At 39.1% G+C, this 26,413-nt stretch overlaps 1 protein-coding gene across 1 annotated transcript in view; it reads left to right on the plus strand.

Annotated features, from left to right (window-relative positions):
• The first annotated feature begins 337 nt into the window (after window positions 1-337).
• The window catches only part of LOC121358671 (spermatogenesis-associated protein 7 homolog), a 33,925-nt gene continuing 7,849 nt past the window's right edge, over window positions 338-26,413 (plus strand). The window contains exons 1-4 of the mRNA XM_041477068.1: window positions 338-680; window positions 12,467-12,541; window positions 16,327-16,419; window positions 19,348-19,395. Of these exons, the coding sequence (XP_041333002.1) occupies window positions 338-680; window positions 12,467-12,541; window positions 16,327-16,419; window positions 19,348-19,395 (559 nt within the window). The remainder of the gene's footprint in view (window positions 681-12,466; window positions 12,542-16,326; window positions 16,420-19,347; window positions 19,396-26,413) is intronic.

Raw genomic sequence — 26,413 nt, forward strand, 5'->3', positions numbered from 1 at the left:
CCAAGCGGAGCCTCCTGTATGACTCTCCTGCCGCCGTTCGCGAGCGCTGCGGGGCCGCGCCGCTCCCAGCCGCACACGCTTCGCCAGCCTCGGCTGCCGAGCCAGACCCGCGCTCGCCTCTAAAAATAGCGCGGCTGAGCTATAAATAGCAGCGCCTGGAGCGGCTCCGGAGTGCCCCCGCCAACGCAGCCAACGCCGCCGCTGCTGCTGCTGCGGGAGGAGAGCGCCCGAGGGGAAGGGCCCTGAGGGAAACGGGAAGAGAGGGATGGATGGATGGATGGATGGATGGATGGATGGATGGATGGATGGATGGATGGATGGATGGATGGATGGATGGATGCGAGGGCGTGGATGGCCGCGGGGCAGCGAGCCAGGGGCGGGCACGGCTGGGGCAGGGCACGGCGCTCCTCCCCGGGCGGCTGCGGGCACGGGCGGATCCGCGGGTGCTGCTGTGTGGGGCCGGGGCCGCGGCACCTCGGCGGGCTCCTTCCCTCCTCCCCTGCCTCTCTCGGCCTGCGGGAGGGCAGCGGGCGGCCTGGAGCCAGGAGCAGAGCCCTTCCAAGGGGAGCCCAGTGACACCAGGGGCCATGGGCACCTACGGGGCACAGTGGGAACTCTGGATGAACACCGGGAACCCCTGTCCCCCGTGAGGCTGACAGAGCACAGGCACAGCTTGCCCGGTGAGTTGTCCGTCCTCGTAGGAAACACCTAAAGCCGCCCGGGCACGGCTCTGCGCCTCCAGCTCTGGGCGGCCCTGCTTCAGCCGGGGGCCGGACCAAATAACCTCCAGAGGTCCCTTCCCGCCTCCAGTGCCCTGTGATCCTCTGAAATCCCGTAGAGCCTCGCTCTGAAAAAGCAGAACTGAGGATTCTTCTTCACGTAAGGCTTCCAGGAGTGTGCTAAAATTTAGTAAGAGCTTTCTACTCTGGTGTGTTGCTGGTGCTTATGGCTTTGTGGTGAAGGTTTCTTAGGGCAAACTTTGATTGCAGCTAGCAGGCCTCCAGCGGAGAGCTGCCGGTGCCTTAAGAGAGCGAGCAGCAGGGAATTGCATTTAATACCTCCTCCTTTCACTTCTGACGTTCTTTCTGCAAGGAACAGCAGGGCTCCCCTACTATGCTGTATGATCTTGCTCTGTTAACTAATTTCGCCTTGTAACAGGAATGCTCTTGCTTGCACAGTGAAAATAATAATAAATAAAAATCCCGTGTCAGTAAAACCTGTTAGCTTCATAGTGCTGTAATTTTAAACAATGTTCTCTCCTACTGAATGCTCTCTTGCTTTCTGATCTAACCTGTGCTTTGCACCTTTTGAGAAGACAAGAAAGAGCACATAAGAATCAGAAGAATTTTCCCATACCACTGCAGGCCATTTACAGTGAAGAAGGTCTGAGTCTCCATGATGAAGCCAGCCAGTGTTTTGCTGTAGTAGTTAGTCAGTACCACCTTGCAAATGTTAATGCATCTGAAGATACTCAGACCTCCTTCATAGGGATTCATTGTAATCAGATGCTTTGGTTGTTTGGGTTTTTTTAATGAACTGCTAGTAGAAAGTGCCTTTTTTCAGAAAATAAATTTAGTTGCAATGGTCCAATACAGCTGCACATTTTTTGAAGAGTTCATTTTGTTAAGTCTTTAGCAGTCTATTGGAATTTACCAACAGCAGTCAACAAAGGCCCTACAGCTAAGCCCTCAAGTTATTTGAAGAAACTACTTGAGTACATTGTTTTGGAATAAAAGATAGAGGTGTGGCCTCTCTGTTGCTTTCACAAACATGCACATACCTGCCCATATTTCTTCATACCTTCTGCTTGGAAACACTAGTGAGCTTCGAGAGGATCAAATTGTGACTTTATTGAGGCCAATGTCACCATCATTGTGGACTTTAGTGGGGGCTGGAGTAGGAACCAAATTTACAACTGTGATTAAAAATCACAAGTAAAATGCACTTGCCCATTTACAATCATTATATATTTTAAGTGCTTTATTGAGCCAGTTGTAAAGGATAAAAATGGGAAACAGGTTTTATGAAGTGTTTTTTCTCTCTACAGTTTTTTTTTTTAATGAATTACAAAGAAATAAAAATATGCAAAAAAGGTTTCCTGATACTTCTGGACTACATAGTATGAAAATATTAAGAAATTGCAACAATATAAAGAAGTTCCCATCTAAATAAATGAGATGGTTATGAAGTTATAGAAACAAGCTCATTCATACACAAAGCTGTAGTTGCCCAAAAATGCAGAGTTCAAAGACCTTTTTTAAGACACACCAAGGAATATGCAGGTACAGCTAGGCAAATAGAGCCTTCAAGATCTGGCTGGTGCTGGCAGCCTGATCCTTTAGGATAATGAGAAAGTCTTTAACTCTTTTAGTTATTTACAACTGTTTGGCCCCATTCTGCATGGCAAGTGAATTCCTACTGAAAGCTTTTATGTTTGTCACTCAGGAAAAACACATAAAAATACCATCCTTTTCATCCTGCAACAGATGATTAAGCCAAGATCTCATAAACATATGATGAAAACTTTACCACGTATAATTCCCCCAAAATTTTGCTGATCTCAGCTTTGGCTGAGTTTATCATTAATAGCTGATAACATATTTTCCCCTGTCCCCCAATTCCACATTAACTTTGTGACAGTGCATCTTTAGAGAATTTGGCTGTAAATCACAGGTTTGATTTTATCTCAGCACATTTAGACATCAGTGGCTGTCTTTAGTTACTTAATTTAAAACTTTGAAGTTGTTAATTTGGCCTCATTGGTTGAAGTGTCACAGTATACAGTTCACAGGAGTATTTGGAAAATTTTAAAATGCTGAGTTAATACTACTTGCCACTTCAGAGAAATTGAAACTCTTTCAAGGGAGCTGCTGAAGTGTTTGCTAGTGCAAAAATGTATTGATAAATACTGAGATCTGTCATCCTTTTAATTGTGTTTAAAAATGACACAAACTGATGTATCAACTACTCCATAGCAAATCCTAATAGACTTACTGGGAAGAATAATGAATCTCTTCCTTTATTCAGAAGGTAACTTCTAGGTGTTAGAAGATGTAGTATGAGAACAAGAACGGATTGCGTTATGAATTCAATTGCTGAAGGGGTTTTTTCAGGTACTTCAAAGGCAGTATCCTGGTGGTAGGATGCTTAACTAGATGGACTGCAGTTATGATACAAAAGAACATTATTTTATTGAGATATGTCACAGAAAGCTCAGCTTCTTGAACAGACAGTGCTTGTACCCTCAGTGCCTTTTACTGGCTCAGTAGTTATCCCCTGAATCGTGCTTCATACAGCCAGATATGGGTTTTTCCCTTGGCATTTAGGAACAGAAGTATCACTGTTCCTGCTATCCTTGTGCTGGAGGCTTTATGACTAGATGGAGCAGAGCTGTTTTATTGGCTTTGGGCCACCAGGAGCTTTTTGCATATTCTGAAGAAATTCCCAGTTCACTGGAATTTCCAGTGCTTCACCCTCCCGTGTCGCTGCTGTGGCCACACTTGTGGCTGATGGTGACCTTGCTTTGTGACACCTGACACTCCTTATGCCTCACCAGTGCCGAAGGTGCTGGACTGAGCTTCCTGGCCACCCTGCCAAGTGCACAGCAGGCCCCTGACGTGACATAGAGAAAATAAGAAGTTCCCAGTTTTTTCTTTCCCCTCTTCAGCCATCAGTCTGTTATTTCTGTCTGGTGCAGCTGCTGCAGGAAGAGGCCGTATTACCTCTGTGAACTGCAGAAACTTGTAGCTTACTGCTGTGAGCCAGCAGGTTTCAAATGGGATCTGCAGTTCCTTGTGAAGATCTTATGTTCAAGATGGTCACCTTTGACCTACCACATGGCACATCAGGGATGGTTACAGTTCTGGAGGTTAAAAAATGGAAAATAGAAATAATACTATAATACTAAACAGCATGACAATGCAAAGGGATGAAATTATTTTCTTGTTGAAATCCTGACAAAATAAATGATACACTGATTCATGTATTTAATTTATGCAATACTGTAATTTCAGCAACAGTGTTCTGAACACTGGTTTTATCTTACAATGCTTTATACCTGACAAAAAGAGGGAAAATTTAGCAATTTGTCACCGTATAGAACAGAAGTCGGCTTCAAAATTTCTTGCTTTGTCAGGCAATAACATTCCAATGTCATGTCATGTAGAAAAAGTCAAAGCATGTGCATGAGCAGAGGAAATCCAGTCAAGTAATGGAAAAAAGTCTAAAACTCAAGGGAGAAGAGATAGCAATTACCAGCTGCTCTAGTTAAATATTTCTTTCTGTGCTCCCTTTCAATCTTTTGGTTTAATTTATTTTTTAAGGTACATTCTTAATTCTGAATTAATGTAGTTCACACATGTCCTGCCATACCTTGGCATGTAAACACTAGGATAAAATTAATGGAATAAGTTGTGTGAAGGTCTGTTAATTAATAGTGAATTTGCTCTGTTCTGTGGTACGTTTTTTTCCCTACTAGGCATTATTTCCAGTTTCAATCTTTATAGGCAGGAGGAGATCAAATAGTAAATAAAACATACTACTAGACAAGTAGAGTTGGGGTTTCTTCTGTTTGTAGATCAGTAGCCCTGATGCAGCCTGTGGCTTTTTATTGCTTAAAACAACGGAGACGAGTTATCAGCCAAGCTATAATGACAGAAGAAACTGACTCTGTATAGTTTTCGCTCATTTATAACTTACATTGTAAATAACATAGTTTATAGGAAGGCTGTAAAGTGACGAAACACTTTGCCAGTGTGGCCCTGCATCTGACTAGAAGTTCATTTGGTCAGATATGTCTCAAGTACTGGCCATTAGTAGATGTCTCGGAAAGTCTAAGAACACAACAAGAACTCAATACTTTCCCTTTTTCCTTTCTCAGCCTTTTGGAGAAAAGTGGCCTTCAATCTTTGGCTGACCAGTGTGGTATACTCATAAACCTCAGGGTTTTCCAACACCACCCATCTCATGTTTCAGTGCTTATTTGTACTTAAATTGTTTCTCGTGACTGGCTGGCTGTGCTAGTGCTTAAATGTGGCAGATCAAAACTCATTTTGTGAGGCACATGTCTGCACAGAGTGAAGGACAGCTATTGCACTGAGAAACTTTAAACCTCTTTTAACTAGACAAAACAGATTGGAAGGGGAAAAGGTACACCTCATGGTCTTTGATTCTCTAAGTTAGGCACTAATTATAAACATATTCCTAAAATCTGATAGTACATTGCTGCGCAGTCACAACAGCAAAACCCTTCATAGCAATTTGAAGCTCAAGGAAATTTCCATTGCCACAGCACTCGACCTTCTTCACAAGGAATAGAGAGAAAACATTTCTTGCCCTGGGGGAGAGCAGAGAATGCTGATGGAGTAGGCTGCACATCCTTGGCTGGATGCTGCCACAAACCTCCCAGGCAGTAGAGAAAGGGATACTCCAAGATCTAGACCATGTCCAAGCTGAGTTTTGGGCGTTGGTAGAAGGGAAAGACTGTATTGCAGTCAATGTTCTAAAGTCAATGTTCTCTCTGCTAAGAAGAAAAACAGATTTTTGGAAGAAATGGGGGAGATGGGCGTCGATGTGATTACAGGGCTTGAATTTTTAAAGGTCTCTAAAATAACTGAAGCAAAGTGCCAGCTACGAGTTCATATCCATCAGCAGAGACAGCACAAATTTATTTATATCTTCATTTTACCTGCCCAGGAAGGGGCCATTTTTCTTGTTGATAGATGTGAAGTGTTTCACTTACATTGTGCTTATTTTAGAAACCCAAAAAAGTGTTCCTGCCTTTATTAAAATAAGTACTTGACTGTGTTGCACTGAAATCCATGGGCTTCCACAGCATGGCTGTGTACTTGAGAGGTAGCTCAGTTACTTTCTCAGGCAATCATGTAATTTGTCCTTCATCAACTACAGTTTATATATTAATGAATAGGCTCCTTGCTGTCAAGTTCTTTCATTTGGATGCTGTGTAAATGGTAACAATTTGCAGATGAGCTCTGGCCCATGAGAAGCTCAATAGGAGTCATTCTTTATCCTGCAGGGTGAGAGTATAGGCTAATCAGTACTTGAGCAGCCCACAGATGTTTAATTGAGATAAAAGGACTGATACAATTAAGGTGCTCTTTCTATTTATTTCAGAATCTTGAAAGCATTACTAGGAAATTATGTATCTGTCCTGGATGAGAAGAAATAATTGATCTGTATGCAGAAATGACATGCAGGGGTGAAAATGTCTGAGCACTTATAAAAAGAAAGACATCCTCCTAATATACAACACTAGTTATGCCATGTTCTGTTTTGCTAATGACAAGAGATAGAAAATAAAGAGCAGAGTAATAATTTTTCCACATGCTTTTATGGTTTTCTTATTATTTGTCTCCTGTTCTTATTTTTCTGCTGTATAGACATCCAGACTGTAGCACCTCCCTTTACACATCAATGAAATTTGATGAAGGACTGCCTTGATCTTTCTTGCTTTCATCTGTCTCTCATTGCTTCTCCATGTTTTCTCTGTAGCTAGGTGGATACCACCCAGTGACAGCAAAGGCATTTGAAAAGGAGTGTCTTTGCTTTGTTGAGGGGCCTTGCAGCTGACAGGCGCACTGCTAAAATTGGATCGCATGATCAGTGGGAGGGTGGCCTGGGTTTGAGTTCATCCACATCTTCACAGGAGCTTGCTAGGGTATCACTTATGTAACTATAACAGTTGCTTAATTTGCCTCCAGCTCTTAACAGTTAATCATGTGGTTTATGATATCAATAAATAAATACCACAAAATACAAATATCACCATGTTCATCCCATACAACTATGATAAGCTTTAGTAGAGGCAGTTGGGTGAAAGGACGGTTCCACAGAAAGTTCCAAAACTAAGAAAAATAAATGGTGCCTTATTAGAATAAATATTAGAACCCCTCTGCTTGTGCCTTTACATTCTTTTTTCTTTTTTAGTTGGTTGAATCTGGAGGGTCTGTCTCGATTTCCAGGTTTCAGAGCTTTCAAATTTTCACATTTTTTAGCAATTTGTACCAGAGTGAGTCCCAAGAAGCCTAGGGGAGGGTCTCTCAAGGCTTCAAGACTCAGAGACTGGGCATAAGCTGGGTTCTCAAAGGTCTCAGGTTTCATGCTGCTCAGCAGGAAGGCCAAATGTAGTTTTGGGGTTCACAAGAGAGGATGGTCCTGCTACTTCCACAAAGCTGGTGGGCCTGGAAACAGCAAGTGTTGGACTGGCTGCGGACCCAACAGAGGGGAGACCATATGGTGTGAATGAGTCCTGGGAGCCTCTGCTCTCCTGCAGCTGGCAGGACTCCTTGCAGACCTTAGTTATGGATTTAGAGAAACCCTGTTCTTTCTCTGCAAAATATTTCTGTTTTGACAAACCAACAAACCAACAAACAATGCTACAAAAAATCCTATTTTTCTGGAAATCTTTGGATCAGCTTTAAAGTCCTGCACAAACAATAGTCAAGCTGGGTTTGTTTTAGTGTTCTGGATTAAGTTTATAAATGCTGCTTCCATAGCTGATGCCTGACAAGGGATCCAGGCTTCTGCAGTTATTGAGACATAGACCTAGAGTAATTCCAGTCCACTAGGAAGTTAATGTGGGTTTTAGGATGCTGAAAAATGGCTGTTAGTCAGGTCTGAATGCCAAGTGTATATCTCAGACACTGTGGCTCTGCATTCCTGTGGATAAAGGTCCACTCCTTTTTACCCTTGCTCTATCAATAGAAAACTCTGATTTCAAACATAAATGCCATTGCTTAATAGATATGAACCTATTTTCTGTTTCAGAACTATTCTAAACTTTCCACATTCTCATCAATGGGAATGGCCTCATATATGCCCAACTTTCTAGACCACTGTAGAATGTGGAGATGAATCCTAAAATATGACTATGTGAAAGAGGATTTTTTGTCAGTAGAGAATAATAGCACAGGAAACTAGACTGATGTTTGGAACCATCTTAAAAATGGCACTTGTCACTAACTTTTATACTGAGAGCCAAATTTTTCAACACACAGAGCCCTCAAATCCAGGAGGTGATGCTGCTCAGCAGCTTACTGGAGACAAGTACAAAGATTCAGAATCAAATCCCTTGGTTTTGGAGAATGATCCTCTCACAGCAGCAAGTGCTTAGTGTATGTTTGAATCTATTTCATTGTAGATCATTTAGAATATTCAGAAAGAGTTGGTCTTATGTTTTCTGTGAATACCAATAGCAAGGTCATTTCTTATCTGTCCATTGTAATTATTGAAAATGTGAAAAAAAGGCATCTCTTTTTCTTCTAACTTCCATTCAGCACTTTTACTGTCACCTTTTTAGGTGTGCTGTGGTTTGTATTCAATAGGTTTGATTGCTATAGAATACAAACCAATGGGTAAAATATTTTAGCATCTATCTGTCTGCTATAAAAAAGACCTGATTTTTCTCATATGTAATTTAGTCTGTGTCTCCTCTTGAAAGAACTGTGCACGGATGTAAAATAGCAAAGTATAATGCTAACCAATTACACTGATTTATTATAATCCAGTAAAATTAAAGCTGTTTGGCACAAATGGACAGTAACACAGTAACACAAACTGTTACTGCTGCAGTGTTTCTGTGTGGAGACAGATTAAGGTGTTACAGAAATGCAGAAAACACAAAGAAATTGAAGAGACTGTGTTGACAACAAAACAAATCATTAAATAGAAATGAGCCCCTGTTATATCTAGGTCTTGTTCCCTCACCCAATGACTGCAAAGATCAGGGCTTAATTTATACTTGGGTAAGTAAGTATTGAGTGTGTGGTATAGATTCCCTACTGCGTCTTACACAGATTTAACAGAGGGGGTCATGATGGAATAAAAAATTCCTCCATTCCAAAACTATCCCAAAACACAACATTTTCTGTTGTTGGACTTGATTTTAAGCAGAGGTGAGGTGAAGCTTTGCTCTCTCTCAGTCTGCTATGGCTCAAATTAAAAACTTCACAAAAATTAACACCAGCATTTCAAATGCTGCAGACTACTTCTTTTCATTGTAAGAAAAGGCAGAAATAATAGCATATGAATAGGTGCTGAGCTATTTTAAAGATAGTGCTAAAGCATGGTTTTACAAAGTCTGTGTGTAAAAGCCCACAGGAGTTTGGCTTGTAAGGAGCATTGACAAATAACTGTTGTTAAGAGACTGAACCTTTCACATTCAGAAACTCTACCAGACAGTGCCCTCCTTACACCATCGGACATTTTGCTCTGAAGAAGGGTGTTCATCATTCAAGGCCTGATCTTGCAGTTAACTGGAGGATGTTGCCAGTGGCATCACCTTGCCTACGCTCTGCCTCCATGCGTGGTGTTGATCATCCCAATGAATCTTCAGAACCTGAACTATCATCTGATCAGTTTTCAAAATACTTCTTGCCAAAACAATTCTATTTTTCCATGGCTTTCTATTGGGAAACACACCATTCCTTGGAGATTGTAGGGCTCCCTAAGTCAAACATGGCATGCAGTGTTTCTTCTCATTAGAATGAAAATTCTGCATATTTCAACAAAGTTAAAAGTAGATGTCCTGAGGTTTATTCACAGGTCTGATACTCAGAAAATCAAGTTGCATTTCTTTGACATTAAATCTTTTAATCTCGTTACAATGAACAAAGCCAGCTTTTTCAGCCTCCACAACAAAGACAATACTTTTTCTTCCCCCTAACTGCTATTTATCTTGTTTGCAAACTTCAGTTATAAACTTCTTGGGTCTGTTAATGAGTGCCTGACTGTTTGTACAGAGCCTGGGACAGTGATCTGATTGAGACTTCAGGAAGTCACCAAAGTTCAAATAACAGCAGTAACATTCTGGTATGAGTCAACTGCTGAAAATGCTCCTGTGAGGGACTGGTTAATTAAAGGTCTGCCATTACTGTGACTTTGTTCCATCACAACCAACTGTTTAGTGCCTGAATCATGGGTTACATGTAGCCTGCATTTATTAAATGAAATGTACTTTTGCTAAAGAGTTACAATTTTTGATACATGCTTCTTTCATTTTATCTGTCCTCACCCAGAGCAGTTTCCCACTGATGTTTTCCTGCTTCAAATAATTGTAGAGCCATTGTTGAGCTGAATGGTAGGATTGGACGCAAGAAGATAAAGAATTACTTTGTCCTAAAGTTGCACATGGATAAGACATCTTTTCAATATAATATCCTTCTATCTTTCATGCTTTTCAAAGAAGTTTGACATTAAAAGGAAAGCCAAAAGAAGTAAAGATTAAGCCAGAGATAATTTATATTTCAAAATAAAGAATCAAAATTATTAGTAGTAATATATGAGTTGTAGCTAGACTAATTTGTTTTTAAATCTTTAGCCAGTATATGTGAATCTATGATTAAGTTCCACTATTTTCCAAAGCATTACTAAAAATACTTAAGGAATACAACTAAATAAATAGCATTAAAAAGCCCAAATATTTTGATGTGTTACCTTGGATTTGAGAGCAGTTACTTCCTTTGCCCATATCCTGTTGTGACTACAGAAGGATGTTTTCAAAAGACAAAAAAAAAAAAAAAACCAAACTGACCTTTTGATGATTTTATTAACTTAGGGACCCATGACAATTAGAAATATGAGCATAGAGGAAAAGTGTAATTAAGTTTACTCTGCTCCCATTTATTTAATAGCATTTTTATTTTATGTCTAAGGTGGCAGAGAATCTGATAGAAAAACAATTTAAAAAAGCTCATAATCTTTCCAGCCTTTGTTTTCTGAGAACACTGCCTAATGCTCTCTGTTACCTGCATCCTTTTATCTTTAAGAAGGCCATTCCAGACAGGTGATTTTGTTAAAATCTAAGCTCCCAGTGTGAGGCCTGAATTTCAGAACCCGTGGAAAGTGCACTCTCTGAAAGAAACAGCCTCTTTTTCAGGTGTCATCAATAAAGGTCTAAAACCTGATTAAATTCTCTGCCCTTAGATTTTGCTTAAAGGTGTAAACATATGGTTTGTGAACTTGCAACAATGTCTTTGAAACCAAAAGTCATTCTGAAATATGTATATGAGGACAAAATAAAAGGTTTCATTGTTTAAGAGACAGACACCCCTGGTTCCTCCCCCAAATTACAGCATTGCCTTGAAACCAAAGAAAGAATGGTATGGATTTTTCCAGTTCTGATGACACTTGGTGTGTCCTTTGACATTCAGGATCATCTCTAAGGAGATACTTCCTTTACAACTGTCAAATCAAGTCAGGGAAATCCAAGTTCACAATTAAGCAACTTCTGCTGCCAGACAACCCTTTGGAGTATAAAGATACTGAGCACCAGGTTCCTGTATGCCAGTTGACTTATCTGCTTAAGAAGCATGGAATTTTATGTGTGGGTTTAAAGTGATAAGATTTATCTGGTAGAGAAGATTATGTATGCACATTGCAGTGCTACTGGCTTGCTTCACATTAACGAGGAGTAGGTTTAAGATGAATCAAAATCAGTCTTTAAACTGAAGACATCTATTTAAATTAGAGTTAAAATTATTGCTGGAACTTTTGCATATAGACAAATAGTTTCAGTAATATGAAAGTAAGTTAAAAATGAGGACTGAAGTTTAGTCTCCATGATCAGACTTGCAAATTAAGGTACCAGCTTTTCCTTGACTTTAGTGGGAGTCAGAAACATGATTGGTTTGAAAACTGTACCACTGGACAGGTAGGGATGGAAATCTTCTGGATTTCCTATGAGTCTGTGTCAGTCTGACTCCTGTGAACTTATGTAGCTTTGGAAATTGAGACTTGGCCCTTTCAGCTGTTAAATTTTACCTGTTAGCTGTCAAATTTACCCTGTTACTTGTCTGAGAGAAATTAATCTGTCAGCAGTGCAACATTTCTTCATAAAGTAGGTGGAATTCTGTGTATGTAGAATTTGTCTTCTTGCAACCTGCCCTTAATTCAAAGTGAGTGGGGACTTGTTTGCTTTCTTTGCTGTGTTGAGTCTGGCTTTTCTAGGTCTGGCTTCTGTGATGTGAGCCTATTCTATTTTGTGGAGTATCTGTAGAAAATCTTCAATGCTACGCTTTCTTTCCCCACTGCTTCCCTTGGGCACAAGCAGCACAGTAACAGACTGAGCTCCTCCTTCTTTTGCCTTGAAGATGTTTAGCAGAGATGATCTTTCAGATTGCAAAATATGTGACCTTTGCACAATGCCATGGCTCATTTCTGTGGCCTGTAGAAAATTGCCCCGCTAATGCTGTTGTAACAGAGAATTTTCTCTCAAAGAATCTGGTTTAAAGGGTCCTATTAACTGAGAGGGATTAAAGCAAACAGAACAAATCTGGCAGGGAAAGTAGATTCCAAAGTTCCAGCCTTTCCATACCTGTATCAGTTGCAATGTGGCATTCTGGCCAGGAGATGATCCTTCAGTAATTCCCATAAGGACCTGCAGATAGATAGTAATAATTCTTAATGTTTTCATTAATACATAGCCAATACATTTTCCTTCCTTGCCAAGGATCCCATATAACCATGGTGCCTATATACTCCTTGATGGGACCTTTCAGAAGACACATGAGTCTCAAAAGTAGCCGTAAGTATTCACATTATTAAAAAGTGACTAAGTGCTTTAATTTTGGAATAACAGCTTAAATATTTTGATACTATTAAAATACATATTTTATTATTGAAATAAGTCCTTCTAGTATCTGCTCTATATCTCACTGTCTTAATTTAGACAAACAGCATTCCTGTTCAGGATGTTTGCCAAGCTCCTGTGGAAGAACTGCTGGAAAGCTGTTCTGCCTTAAACTTCTCTTCGCAGAAACGCTGTTTCACTGCACCTTCTCCAAGTCCATATTCCCACTTGTAGGAATTAACAGTTAACAGTGGTATAAACCCCTTTCAGTATAGCAGGTCTGCAGTTATGTTTTAGTCTTCAAAGAGTAAAATAATTGATGTGTTACAGGGAACAGACTTTTACCCCAGTAAGAAGCAAAAAGCAGTGGCTTTGAATCAGCAGTCTGGTGAGAAGCAAAGTCACCTCCTGTGTTTTTCAGAAGCCTATTTTTGGTTTTCAGCTACATAGAAAAGACATGTTTTATCACTGTCATTGTGTATCAGTCAAACTTTAATACTGCTACAACTGGATTTATGGTATGACATTATACCTCTAGACATGATATATTCTCCAGACATGATCTGCAGAGGTAATCTCTTGCAATTCAATCAAGGGAAACTAGGTAAATTAGTCATCACACAAGTACACATTCAGGACTATAAGAAGTTGCTAGGAAAGCCATTATAAAGTTGGAAATAAAAAAAGAATCACTGTTGAGGGGCTTGTCACTGTTCTTTATTATTTGTTCTTGGGTCCTGGTTTCCTGGAGATCTTTCCTCACGTGTAGAAGCAAAATATTAATGTATTAGAAGTACAATAGTCCTCTGAGTTTGGAAAGATTTTCAAAAGCAGGCAACTTTCTGTACATAGATCTGTGCTCATATATAGAAAATGTTGAGACTCTGAAATGCTGAAAACTTGGATCAAGCAATTTGCTGAATGTTGCTGCAAATGAGATCTGTGTAAGGCAGCAGAAAATACAGAACTAGGATTCTGTTCAAAAATGGGCTTAAGAACATTGCCTGTCTTTACAGCACACAAAAGGGCTGTTTCAATTTGACTTGATGTGTGTTTGCACCATCAACAGAGCCTCTTAACAGGGCTACTTAAAATTCCCAGTAGATTTCAGTTTCTCATTTCCTTCAATTTGAAGTTGCTCAAAGAAAACATTAGAAAAAAATTGTTTGAAAGTGTAAACTTTCCAGTGAGCTCAAATAAGACGGCCCTCTGTAATGGTGGGAAATACTTAGTTGGACACTCCCTAAGTCTCCTAATTTCATTGTTTTTTACCCTTAAAGCCTTTTCTTTGAGAAAGGGATGTACTTTTTCATGTCCTCTCTTCAGAGAGATTGGGATACAAAAACACAGAATAACTTGCCAAAGTTCAGCAGAAAGTCTCTGGTGAAGAAAGGAATTTGATTTTTTTTTTTTTCCTTTCCTTACATAGGAATAACCACAATGTAACTTATTGCACAATGTCAGTAATTTTCTGGACACAGCATAGAGTTAGATTTTAAGAAAGAAAAAATTAGATTAAACTACTAGTGCCTTGTGTATCTTTAGCATTTCAAATTGGGGCAGTTATTCATTTTGAGAAGAATGTTCTTTTTATAAATGGATTTTCCCTCCCTTTTTAATCTTTGGATATTTTTTAGATTATCATTTCATTCTTCTGCCATACTTTTTCACTGAATATATTGAAATCAGCTTGTCACTGCCAATCAGGGAAAGATTTAGGGCATTTACCAAAATACTTTTTTCTTTCCCTTAGTGACAAGTGCCTCTAGCTGCTGTGATTTAGGGCTTGAACTCAGGAGAGCCACCCCACTTTAAACCAGCTAGAGATGGTGATGGATGTTGCCGAAGAGCTTGTTCCAGTTGTTTTTGCCAGCAGGAGGTTACAGCACAGCTGGCAAAATTAATGGAAAAAAATTAATTTTAGAAGTTTTGAACAACTACAGGTCTCCAGCATGTAAGAGCTTTAGAACAGAATAGTACTGATTTTAACTATTTTATTTCTTTATTATGGCATTGACACCAGTGAGTGGTTTCCCTGAATAAAATTGGACATGCAAAGGCTCATGATTAGAAAGTTTTTCAGCTTTGTATTTGTCTGCTTCAGGCATCAGATTCCATTGTGGTGCCTGTACTATCATGCTCAATTTAACTGAGACAAGAGGAAAATGCAATTTTCCCAGAATGCTGCACCAAGTTGTCCATTCTTCATAGCAAACATGGAGTCAGCACTTCTGCTGATGCCTCTGCACCTGCTTGTGTGCTGGTGGAACCACTCTGGCTGTGCCTGTGTGTTCCATGCACAATCAGAATGGGTGGCCCTGGAGCTGAACAGCACCTTTCTTCAGCTGGTCATGTTGGGATGTGCTGCTGCTCCTGGACCAGCTGTTGAAAACAAGTCTTCATGTCAATGCCCTTCTGGAAGACTTAGAGTCACTTGCAGGAATACATCAGGGAATAATACTAAGTGAAGCAACAAATGCAGCATCAGGTGTCCTGTCCAGCTCTTTCTTAGGGTGTTTGTTCAAAAGATGACACCATAAATTGAATTTATTCAAGCTCCTTGGCAGTGAAAAGCAGTTTGAATCACAGGCTCACTTTGGTAGGCAAGAGATAAGAAAAAGCAACACAGCAAGGATGCAGCCAAACTGAGATTAGAAGGATTGATTCCCAGACTCTCAACTCTAGGTCTCCTTTTCCTTCAAAGCACAATAAAAGCTATGAAACAAAGTTATTAGCTTAAATCGTACATTGGGGACTTGAACATTGAAACAATCATTTATTTTGTTGGCTCAGAAATCCAAATCTGGATACGGTTGGATGGGCTGATTATCTCAGTGTAAGGGTCATTCTGGGTCTGTAGATGGAAAGTCAGGCCCATTAGGTTTCTGATCTTCAGTATTCTGTTGATTTTTTTAATACTATGTGCTGGTAACTTTCCATCTACAAATCCTGTCACGAATTTAGAGGATTTTGAGAAAGAAATTTTTTTTTGCTTGGAAGCAGATTGAAAGAAAATTAACTATCTTAGCCACACTGACAGGTTAAAAATTAGGAGTAAATGCTTATCTGCTTCTTCATTTCGTTTTCTGGGTTAATGAACTTAGGTCAGATGCAGAGACACATTTTTCTGAATCTGGGAATTCTGTCAAATTAGAGATTCAGAGGGGCGTCATGGTCAGTCTGTGGGTAACACAATTCAGTTCCATGATCTGGTTCCTCTTCTGGCCCTACTCCTGTCCTTGTCTGTATCCAGTCCATTTATCTAACTACAAGTGCTCACGATGGGTCTGGTATCACCAAGAGGTGAGATAACAATGTGCATTTTTCAGTACTTTGTAATATTATGTAATAACACTATTAGCATTAATAATAGTATTAATGCTCTCTACTGATATTTAATACTCTCTGGTATTTAATCTTTCAGAGGGTAAATGCTTTTTATTTTATCAGATATTAAACAGTGAGATCCTCTGTTATTCTCCAGAGTTCAACAATATCAAAGGCTTGTGCACTACTTATTGCAAGCCATAATTCTCAGGTAATCAAAAACATGAAAATTGGGAATAATCTGCGATTTGTTCATGTTACATTCTGCGCTATTCTTACTTTTTTAAATAAAAGAATGCTTACTTGATGTTACTGCAAGCAGGAGAGGATAAATATTACAGTATTTTCAGAACTATTATTACCTGAGACATTGCTTGTTCCACTGAATAAACTTAGATTTTTTTCTCTCTCAGCTTTTTCTCCTGGACCTTCCTACAAGCTCTCCAATCAGCACATCATTCAAGACCACATGGCTGCTCATTTCAAGAAGTTGATGTCTGCTGAAGGTGTGTACAGTCTTTAATTATGACAATATCTGTGTAGGTAAAAGGTGAAATCAGAGTAAAGGATTTATGTTGGTTGCCCTATTTTTGGCTGGCTGCTGAATTTCTTCCCCTTTCCTTCCTCCCTCTCTCTGTCACTAACTCAATAGGAGTAGGAGGATTTAAAAGTGAGGCATAAAATGATGTGCCCTAAGAGATATGTAGAACACTCAGTTGGAACTGTGACCTTGTCTTGGGAGAAGCTTGGGTGAATTCTGACTGTTGAAAGATGTAAAGTCTATGGCAAGAAACTGTTCCACCAAATGACAAGTTCATGTTAGGAAGAGAAATATTCTCTAATTGCCCTGTACTATTTTACTTGTAATTTCTGTTTAGGAGTATATGGCAGTGGACTAACAGGAAAGGTAAAATGAGAACTAGGGCAGGTGTTTGTTTAACTGGGAGAAACCACTGAACAGTAACAGTGGGGTTGCAGCTTTTCATGTTTAGAAAGTTACAGCATCAGTCCTAAGTAACCTAGAGGGAAGTTCCACTAACCACATGTAGTCATGTTCCTGATGGCTCTTCAAATGCTGTCCCTACTGCAAATAGCCACAAACGACTAGAAAGAAATTTCAGAATTTAAATGTCCTGTGTCAGTTGTCTGCAGCTGTGTAAGCTTCCAGGTACTTCAGGTGCAGATGAAACAGGTGGAGTTGAATGGCCATAGCTGTAATTAGGTTCCTGCAAGACTTCCATCCCCTGGGCTCCAAAGGCTTTCTGACCAAAAAATTCACTGATCTCATGCAGTGAGCTTTATAATAACACAAAACTGTAGAACAATAGATGGGATTGCTGCTGTGGTTTTTGGGGTTATTTTGGGTTTTGTTTTTTTTTTTGCCAGGAGAGAAATCCTTTTGTAAATTTGCAGTGCCAAAAGCTTTATCTCAAGTTACCTTGCTCAAATACAGTGCATCTTTTCATTGTAGTGTCGGAATAATTCTTTGAAAGTTTTATGACCTCCACCATGCCACAGTTCATGACCATCCCACTCATATTAGGAGGTGGAAGCTGGATTGCTGCTGTGTACTTTTGTATGCAAGTGACTTTCACTTTTTCATGGCTAATGTCACAGAAACAGTGAACTCTAGGAACTGTAGAATTCACATCCTAGAGCTTTACTTATAAATATACAGAAGCATCAGGACTAATTAAGAGCAGCAAACACTGCCATATATAATTGAAATTTTATTCTCAACTGGTGAAGTCTAAATGAGGGAGTGAAGGTCAAAAAATAAAAGGAAAGTAACAGAGGTGTTTTTCAGTCTTTTTGTGAATTACATTCTTACAGCTCAGAAGAGACTACACAAAAGATATTCTTCGTATAAAAGGAGCCAAGTGCTTTGTTCCCAAGCAGGTTTCAATTCTTTTTTCAAATGTCAGTCCTGTTCCTCTGCAGCAAAATTCAGTCAATCTGGAAAGAGCTTCTCACAGTAGGTGCTAATCAAAATTTCCAGTGGCTAGAATTTCTAATTCTTAGGTGTTTCACAATCTGAATTTACAGTTCTCAAAAGTCAGATTTGGAATCTTTAACCTTAAAACACTTATTTTACTTATTATAGTGCTACATGAATCACACAGATTTTAATTGTAGCGATAACTTTTGCATGCATATCAAAAACTGCAATATTGCAAGAATATCAAGGTTTCTTCTGTACATACCTGATGCTGTGAAATGCTGATTTGCCACCTGCTCTGTACAGCTTTACAAGAGATTATAGAATTTTGTGCCTCTGAAAAATCTGGTCAGGATATAAAATGCCTTCTCCAGTATCCTTCTAAATATTCTCCAATCTTTTTGAAATGCATCTGCTTTTTAAACTACAACTTGTTTGGCCTCACTCCAGACAGTGACCAGCCCCACATGTCCAAAACTTTTGAGCATTTGTACAAACTACAATTTGCTTTGACATTTAGCAGTAATCACAAAAATAAAAGATGGAAATTAAGTCAGTGTCCTTCAAATGCAACTGGAATGTTGATCTTCTAGGAGATTGCTTTTCCCTCTACAGTAAAAAATACTATTGCCTCAGTTATATCCAGGGATATGCAATCTGACGTGGAACTCCTTACCATCCTTAACATCGCCTGTATGGACACAGAACTTAATGAAGGCTGAAGAATGCTTGATTCCTTGAAGCTTACTCCATTTAATCTTTTACAATGAAAACCAAATTACCACATAACAGAAAACGTGGTGTGCAAAACTGTCTGTAATTGTGCAATGAAATAGTTCCTTTTGCTAGGAAGACCGATGACCTTGAGCCTCAGGACATCTTGAATCATATCTTGGAGAATCAGTTGGCAGTTTCCCCTCTCTGATAGCAGCTGCTTACTCATCCATGAAATATAAACTTTCTGGGTAGTGGTACATGCCAATACAAAATTAATACAGCTTTTCTTAAATTGTAAATTAAAATGAAGGTTAATAAATGTAGCCATACTGGCTCTAATTTCTACACCTAAGTAGATGTGGGTGAAAACCACAAAAATCAGATCCAGATTTGATACTGAACCAGTAACAGCACTGCTGAGGCACTTATCTTATGCTTTCATGCAGATAGAAACAATAGGTCAAATCCTCAAATAGTATCATTGCAGCTATAGTTGGACTAACTCAACTAATTTCACAGCATTTAATGCATGCCAGATTTTGAGAACTGACCAAGGACAAAGATAATAGAAGAAAATGGTGTTCATCAGTAGAGAAAAATTAGAATTTGGTGGTCAGTAGATCTGCATTATTTATTAATTATGCTAATATTATGCAGTCTGGTACTATATTCCATAGGGAATTGAAAACCTTAGGATTATCACTTTCATCTCTGCCCATTTTGCTATGATTGTGTTGTTAGTGTTTCATTGGACTGAACCTACTTTTTGTTAATACAGCTGCTGTTGATTCATCTGCACCAAAGTGTTTGCATACCAGTGTTAAATGTGAGTAGTTTTATTTCAGTTTGTTTTGAAAATAGGTCTGCCTCCATTTGTTTGGTTTGGAAACGCTTGTCTTCTTTTACGGTAAAGGTGTTCTGAAAAGGCATATATGTGCCGAAAATATGCCTCTTCTGGGTTAAGATAATAGTATCTGGTATCTAATCTATTATCTAACTTAATTGTATCCAGCGCTTGGGTCCTGTTTGCAGAGATACAAGCTAACCTGCAGTGTGGGACCTGCTGAAACACCTACTGCAAGCAAGGCTGTTGGAGTCATAAATTGCTGTAGTTTTCCAGTCCAAATTCAGGCCACTGGCCCTTTGAATCCCTTGCTCTTTCACGCTGCGTTTTTCATTCCCCTAGCTGCTCCATGTGTCTGGGGACATCGGGCACACGTCCGCTGAAACAGGTTTTGAGGAATAAATGGGGCTTTGGTAAGAGAACCTTGCACTGCACCTTAACGCCACCTCTTGGCTGAAGCCCGCAGGACCCAAAGTCAAGGCAGAGTCTCTCCTGCCCTTCTCTTTTTGGTAGGAAGGAAGATTGATGAAAAGGAACCCGTTCATACATTTGCCTGGAAACACAGCCTTCACTTTGGAATGAGTTTAGTTTCCATCATTCACCACGTTGTGATGCAGATTCTTCTTATCTCTATTCTGTCTTATCTTTCTCTGGTAGTTACATACAAGGCAGGACACACGCTTCCTACACAGACACCTCCTGTTTTAAAATGAAATTGAAAAAGCTGAGAAAATGGAAACTCCAGTTTTTCACAGTGCGTGCATAGTGGGATCCATGTATCCAAGACCCACAGAGGGCCGTTGCTCTGAGCAGGGCATAGCGCACTCGGAAGCAAAGATAGCTCGGGGGCAGTGGCGACATGCAGTTGTCCCAGCAAGATGCACACAAGTCAAGAAGGCAAACATAACCCTTGCCCACAGAGTCAGAAAAATGTATCATACGAGATCCTCATTAGACAGGAGCAAGAGAACAAGTTCAAGATCCTAACACATTACAAACAAAACTTCCTTCAGTTGGTTTTTTAACTCCTCACACTCAGCAGTGTTTTCCTTTTTTTTTATCAGAGCTGTCTTTTGTATAATAAAGATTAGTATTTTTCGTTAATCAGTTTAATAGTGATTAAACAGTGTTCTAATAATAGAAATAAATGCCATGGAAAGTTTTCTGAGAACATTAGTTTGAGAGAGAGATGATCCTGACATAGAAGTGCATGAGGAGTAGAATCTCACCTCCTTGAGAATATCAAGACATAGAGTTTGTTCAGCTGGGTTTGCCACAATAGCAAGTGTTCCTAGATGATATATCAGAGGGAAACATTATCTGTGTTTCTTAAAATGCTTTCTTAGGAAGATATTCATCTTACAGAGCTAAGCAGAATCAAACTGGTTTGTGCAGTTTTTGTTAATTTAGAAGCCCACACTGAGTACAAGGTGCCTGATGGTCATAGGAGCCACAACATGATACTCCCAGTCAGAGAAAGTGAGGACCCAATACAATTTTTATCAGTGTCCTGCTGGTGAAATGCAAATCACCTGTGTCATTTAATATTTTTCTTCATTAAAAGGTACTATATATGAGCTAAGTCTTTTTTCTGACAATTTAGCTGCAGAAATGTCTGCCTCAGCAAAAGAAATTTTATTCCTCAAGGAATAAAACTCAAAATTTAGAAGTCACCAGGAAAATGTGCATGAGGACTTCTGTGTTCTGAAGTGTTAAGTAAGGCAGTAGCACAATGGAGGTACAGTTCCTGCTTTTGGGGTTGATGTGCAAATCATTTGAGCAGTATAAAATTACGTTATGCCTACAAAAATAGGCTTCTGTTTATTATTTGCATAATCAAATATGATTTGCATAAACAAAATAAATTAAGTCTGTTTTGCCAGCCTACTAGGATAATGGAAGGGCAAAACTAATTTTCTGCTTAGTACAAGATTACAGCATTTTTTTTCTTTTCATGTACGATTTTCTCCCACAACTATCTCCCACTGTTACTTTTGCTAGTTACTAAATGTGGAGTGCTTTTAAAACCTTGACATTTATTAGAACTTTGACAGGTACACATTCTGAAACCATATATTTTCTTATCTGTTCTCAATCCATACAGTCAGTTAGATATAACCTTGTTTTCCAAATGTGTGAACTGGAACTGTGTTGGATTTTTCCAAATGTGTTGATCTGTGTTGGATACCACACGTTTCAGTGATAGGCTGAAAAGAAAAATCAGGTCACTTGGTAGTGATGGAGACATACAAAAATCTGTAAAACTAAAGAGAAAGACTGAAAGAGCTACAAAGATTAGTTCTGAGGAGCCAGAAGAAAATACAGAGTGCAACACTTTGTTTCATTTTTGAGAATAAATGCACAGCAGATAAAACACTGTAAAGAATTTGCTAATATTTCCTATAAATAAACTGCACCATTTCGCAAGGCATCTGTAGTGTTGCACTGTAGATTCAGAACTGCACAAAGTGAGAGATGTGCAGTGGGTAGGACTTTCTCCTGAATGTGTTCTGGTATATCTAGGATTTTCAGTTCTAAGCTTTAGAAGGACACTGTTTTAAATTTTTTGCTTCATTGGGCTTTCTGCACTTCTAGATTTCATTAAGCTAATAATGTTGCTATAGGTAAGAGTGCCATCGAATTAGCTGATTTTTTTCACATAAAAATTTTTCTAGTGACCTTTAAGTATGGCACGTAAAGAATAGCAAGTGCCAACTTTCATCAGTTTGTGAGAATAGAATAGAATAGAATAGAATAATAGAATAGAATAGAATGTTCAGCTGAAAGGGACCTACAATAATCATCCAGTCCAACTGCCTGACCAATGCATAGCTGACCCAAAGTTAAAATCTGTTAATAAGAGATTGTTCAAATGCCTCTTAAACACTGATGAGTTTGGGGCATCAACCACCTCTCTGGGAAGTCTGTTCCAGTGTTTGACCACCCTCTTGAGAAGGAAATGCTTCTTGATGTCCAGTCTGAACCTCCTCTGGCAAAACTTTGAACCATTCCCACAATTTGTATCACGGGATGAAATAATACTGAAATAATGGTGAAATAATAGTTGTGTCTCTTTAATGTTAAATTAATATCCAATATGCTCTTGAAATTGCACAAACTTATGACAAAAGTTAGGGAGAAACAGTTAAGATAAAGTTTCCTGATTAGCCACTTCTCTCCAACACAGAGCTGGCTTTGTTGTAGCTGTAAAACTGCATCTCCAATGTCCTTATGCTAAAAATCATGGGCCATTTTTCAGCTTCCCTTAAAGAATGGAAAAACATGTGTCTGTCCCATGCCTTAAGAATAGGTATATTAGCTAGAGATGCAGCAGAGATCAGGGATATGAGAGATACAGTTCATCATCACAAGTGTTCTTGTGGAGATAAAATTATACAGAGGTGTTTTAAGAGTCATGAGAACAGCATGATTTATGAAAGTACATGAAAACAGGAATTCCTTGGCCATTCCAAGTGTCTGTGTAGGAGAATGTTTACATTTCTTACTCTTAGCAGAAAGCACACTTCCTAGAAAGAACATCTAATGAGTATGGAAAGAGGATAAGGTGTGCTGCTGAAGGCACCAGTTACAAGGTTTCAGAAGAATGTCTGAGGGATCAAAAAGAAGAATTCATGTTCCAATGGAAATGTGAAAGTTCTGGGGCAAAAAAATTGTTATGAGGCATTGGACATGAATAAAGGAGAAAATTGTAATTTCTCAGTGTAATTTTGTTTTAAATCAGTGCCTTATTTATTTATACAGCTCTGAGCCTGAGACTTAAACTTAGCTGTGGCATCCAGAATGTTCTTTAAATTTCTCAGTTATTAGGGATTAATAACTAACAATTAATATTAAGCAGCTGAATAACATTTTTGGACCTTGAAAGATAAGACAGCTCCAGAAGTCTCTTCTAACCATCATCTCCATGTTACAATGATGTTCTGCCCCAGATTCACAGAGTCCAAGTTTGAGTCAGATCTCCTGAGGCTGATCAGCTCAGTAAGGGGAGCAGAAACCTTGGCTGATGTACATATGATGCTGTCCCAGATGAGCTGGCAGAAAACTAGAAAAAAACACTCATGAAAGATTTATCAAAGCAGCCCTAAACAGGAGTTCCATAGAGGTAACCCACAACTCATACAGGAGAATGAGCCACCCAAATCATTAGTTAATCCTGCAGTTCTGAAAATCTCTGGCTAAGGTTCAGCCCTTTGACTCCAAGTCCATCAATACAGGGAAGTGCAGTGGTCTAAGGCACCCTACCCTAATTCTCTTCCTATTCTCCCATTCCAGGAATGAGAGCGTGTCCACCAAGGGCTGCTCTCATGTATTTTTTTTTTTTATCCTAGATTTTCAATATCTGCTCTGCTTCCATTAGGAGAGTACTGGTTATCAGTCCAGCAAAGAACACTCACTAGCGTGGAGAAGCTGGGCTAGGAAGTGGTCATGTCACTCCACCAAGCTAAAGAATCTCCTGAAGGAAGACCTAAGATAAATCTGCCTCTCTGAGCACACTTTCAGGTGTCTACAACCTTGGTCTTAAGACAAAGACATTCCTTCTCCACTCTGTTGAGCTACAGTTTGATTACCAAGTCAAGGTCAAATACCAATGATGGCAAGATGAGCTTTTCAGACCACTGTATGTTTTACACAATTCCCTGGACTATTAAGAGCACAGGATGTACATTTACCCAAAAGGAATTACAAGTAATATTTTATGTAAGTACATGAAGCCATGTGACTGTTTCTTGTTCACCTTTTGGGAAGTGTTGATCATATAATTGCTTCATATCCTGTGACTCATTTTTATAAATATGAAACCCAAACACACAAAAAAAATGTGTACAGAAACATATGCTTTAGTAATTGGAAAAAGGAATAATAGCTTTCTTTAAGAAGAATTTTCTTTTTCCGTGTACCAGCAGAGTATTTAAGTGGTTAGATATGGCACATACTGGTCTTTTTATAATCTGTGTTTTTCCCTTTATAATTCTCTGCATGAGACAGACATTAGTCAAAATAACAATTTCCATTCAAGTTTTAGCCAGTTGAAAATGAAGTTGCTTTGTGATTTTTAAGCCCATAACAACTGTGAAAAAGAACAAGCTGTTTCTCCTAATGGTTCAAAGACATACAAAATTCTGGAATTTTCTCCACAGTTTCTGTGAACAGAATATACAGTCAATTATATAAACATAATTTTATCCTTACAGACAAGGAAGCTCAGTTGTCATTTATCTTGGGCAATTGAACAAATCATTTGGTAATCAGTGAAAATTCATGTGTTTATGTAGGCAAACATCAGTTTTCTATCGCTGCAGGTTTAGGGAGTGCTAGTGAGATGGTTTTTAATAAAAAGTTTTGTAGCCTGTAAAAAATAAATACATATACCACCCTCACAAGAGAGCTGCAATGAAGGGACTATCAAGTGTATGACTAGGTCATTCAGCTATTATCCAGGATTAAACAACTTGTCTAGTTCATAAATTCTTCTCATCACACTGCGACTCCTACACTATGCAGGCAACTCCATTTGGGATCTGAGTTCCCTCGCAGTACCACTGCACATTCCAAGATCATCTTCTGGGAGTATCTGCCCAAAATGATGCACCAGCTGGAGCAGAGTAGATGGGTGTTATCATCCTCATTTACAGGGAACAAATTAAGACACCAGAGATTAATTAACATACCTGTGATCACTCTGGAGCTGAGAATTAAGGGATAGTTTTCCAAGTCCTACTATAGTGTTTTAATCACCAAGCCATCCTTCCCATCAATTTCAGAGTCTGTGCTGTTGAAAGGGGTGCTTTAAAAAGGGAGGAAGAGTGTAGTGGGAACTACTGGAGCATGTAGAGAAACAGGAATCTTGTCACAGCCTTTGTGCACCGACTTCGCCTTTTGCTGCCAAAGGAGAAAGCCGATTACTTTTTGCCTTCCTCCTGGGGAAATTCCTGTTAATGTCAACATGAACACTCACAGTAGTAAAAGGTGCAGAATTTGGCATGTGCTTAGAAAACAACGAGTCAAAGAACAACAGGCAGTGTCACTTAGAAATGTTTCTTGCTTTATTTGGTGTTCAGAGTTGTTTTAAAGGTGTTCCTCCCATTTCAAATCGTTATCTACTCACCTGATAGCATTGCAGCATTTAAATATTGCTCAAAACAAATCATGCTGAACAAGACCTTGGGGCTTAAAAAACACCATGTCCCATAGCTTAATGTTCCAACATAGGCTTTTTGTAAGGACAACTAGCATAGAAAAGAGCCTCTGAAATCAAATCTAAGAATTTGAGCCTCACTTACCACTGGTTTGTACAGAAGAAATGGTCTTCTTTGCACTGAAATGCCAAAATAAACAGTTGCCCCACCAGACAAACTGCTAGCAGTGCAGATCACAGCACCTGGCCCATAGATGTGAACTTCATGAGTTACTCTCCTTGTATCCCTGTGTATTGCACTGGCCAAAAATCGAATACTATATCAACTAAAAACAGCAAAAATAGAGAAAAAATGAGGTTTTGGAGAAGCTGATAGGTGATCTGTGATGACTGACACATATCTCTGAGTTTCACAAACACAGCAAGAATAAACTGCTGTGGTTATATAGCGTGTTTTTTCCCTAAGTCTTCTCTGCATTCATTGCTATTTCTGAAGTTGTGGGGAAAGGGTTCAGATGTCCAAACCTTGTTTATTTACATCCCACTTCTCATTAAAGTGTTCCAAAGGCTAACTTACCTTGCAATGAGGAATACATAGCTCTCCTTTAGGATGCATTTGTATTGTTTAATTTCTGCTCTGTTTATAGGTAGTCCTAAGCAGGAATAAAGTTACTTCTTAACCATCCTTTTGCACAAATAAATACATTCAGCTCCTTAAATCTAACTCTTTGGAGAGTGTTTTCCAGAGTTCATCATACTTATGGATCTTCTCTGTATCCTTCCCAATATGTAAATGCTTCTTGAGTAATAAGGTTTTAAAGTAGGATGTATAATTCTAGCAAC

The sequence above is a fragment of the Pyrgilauda ruficollis genome, unplaced genomic scaffold (genome assembly GCF_017590135.1).
Source record: "Pyrgilauda ruficollis isolate IOZ18807 unplaced genomic scaffold, ASM1759013v1 scaffold4, whole genome shotgun sequence".
Taxonomy (NCBI): Eukaryota; Metazoa; Chordata; class Aves; order Passeriformes; family Passeridae; genus Pyrgilauda; species Pyrgilauda ruficollis.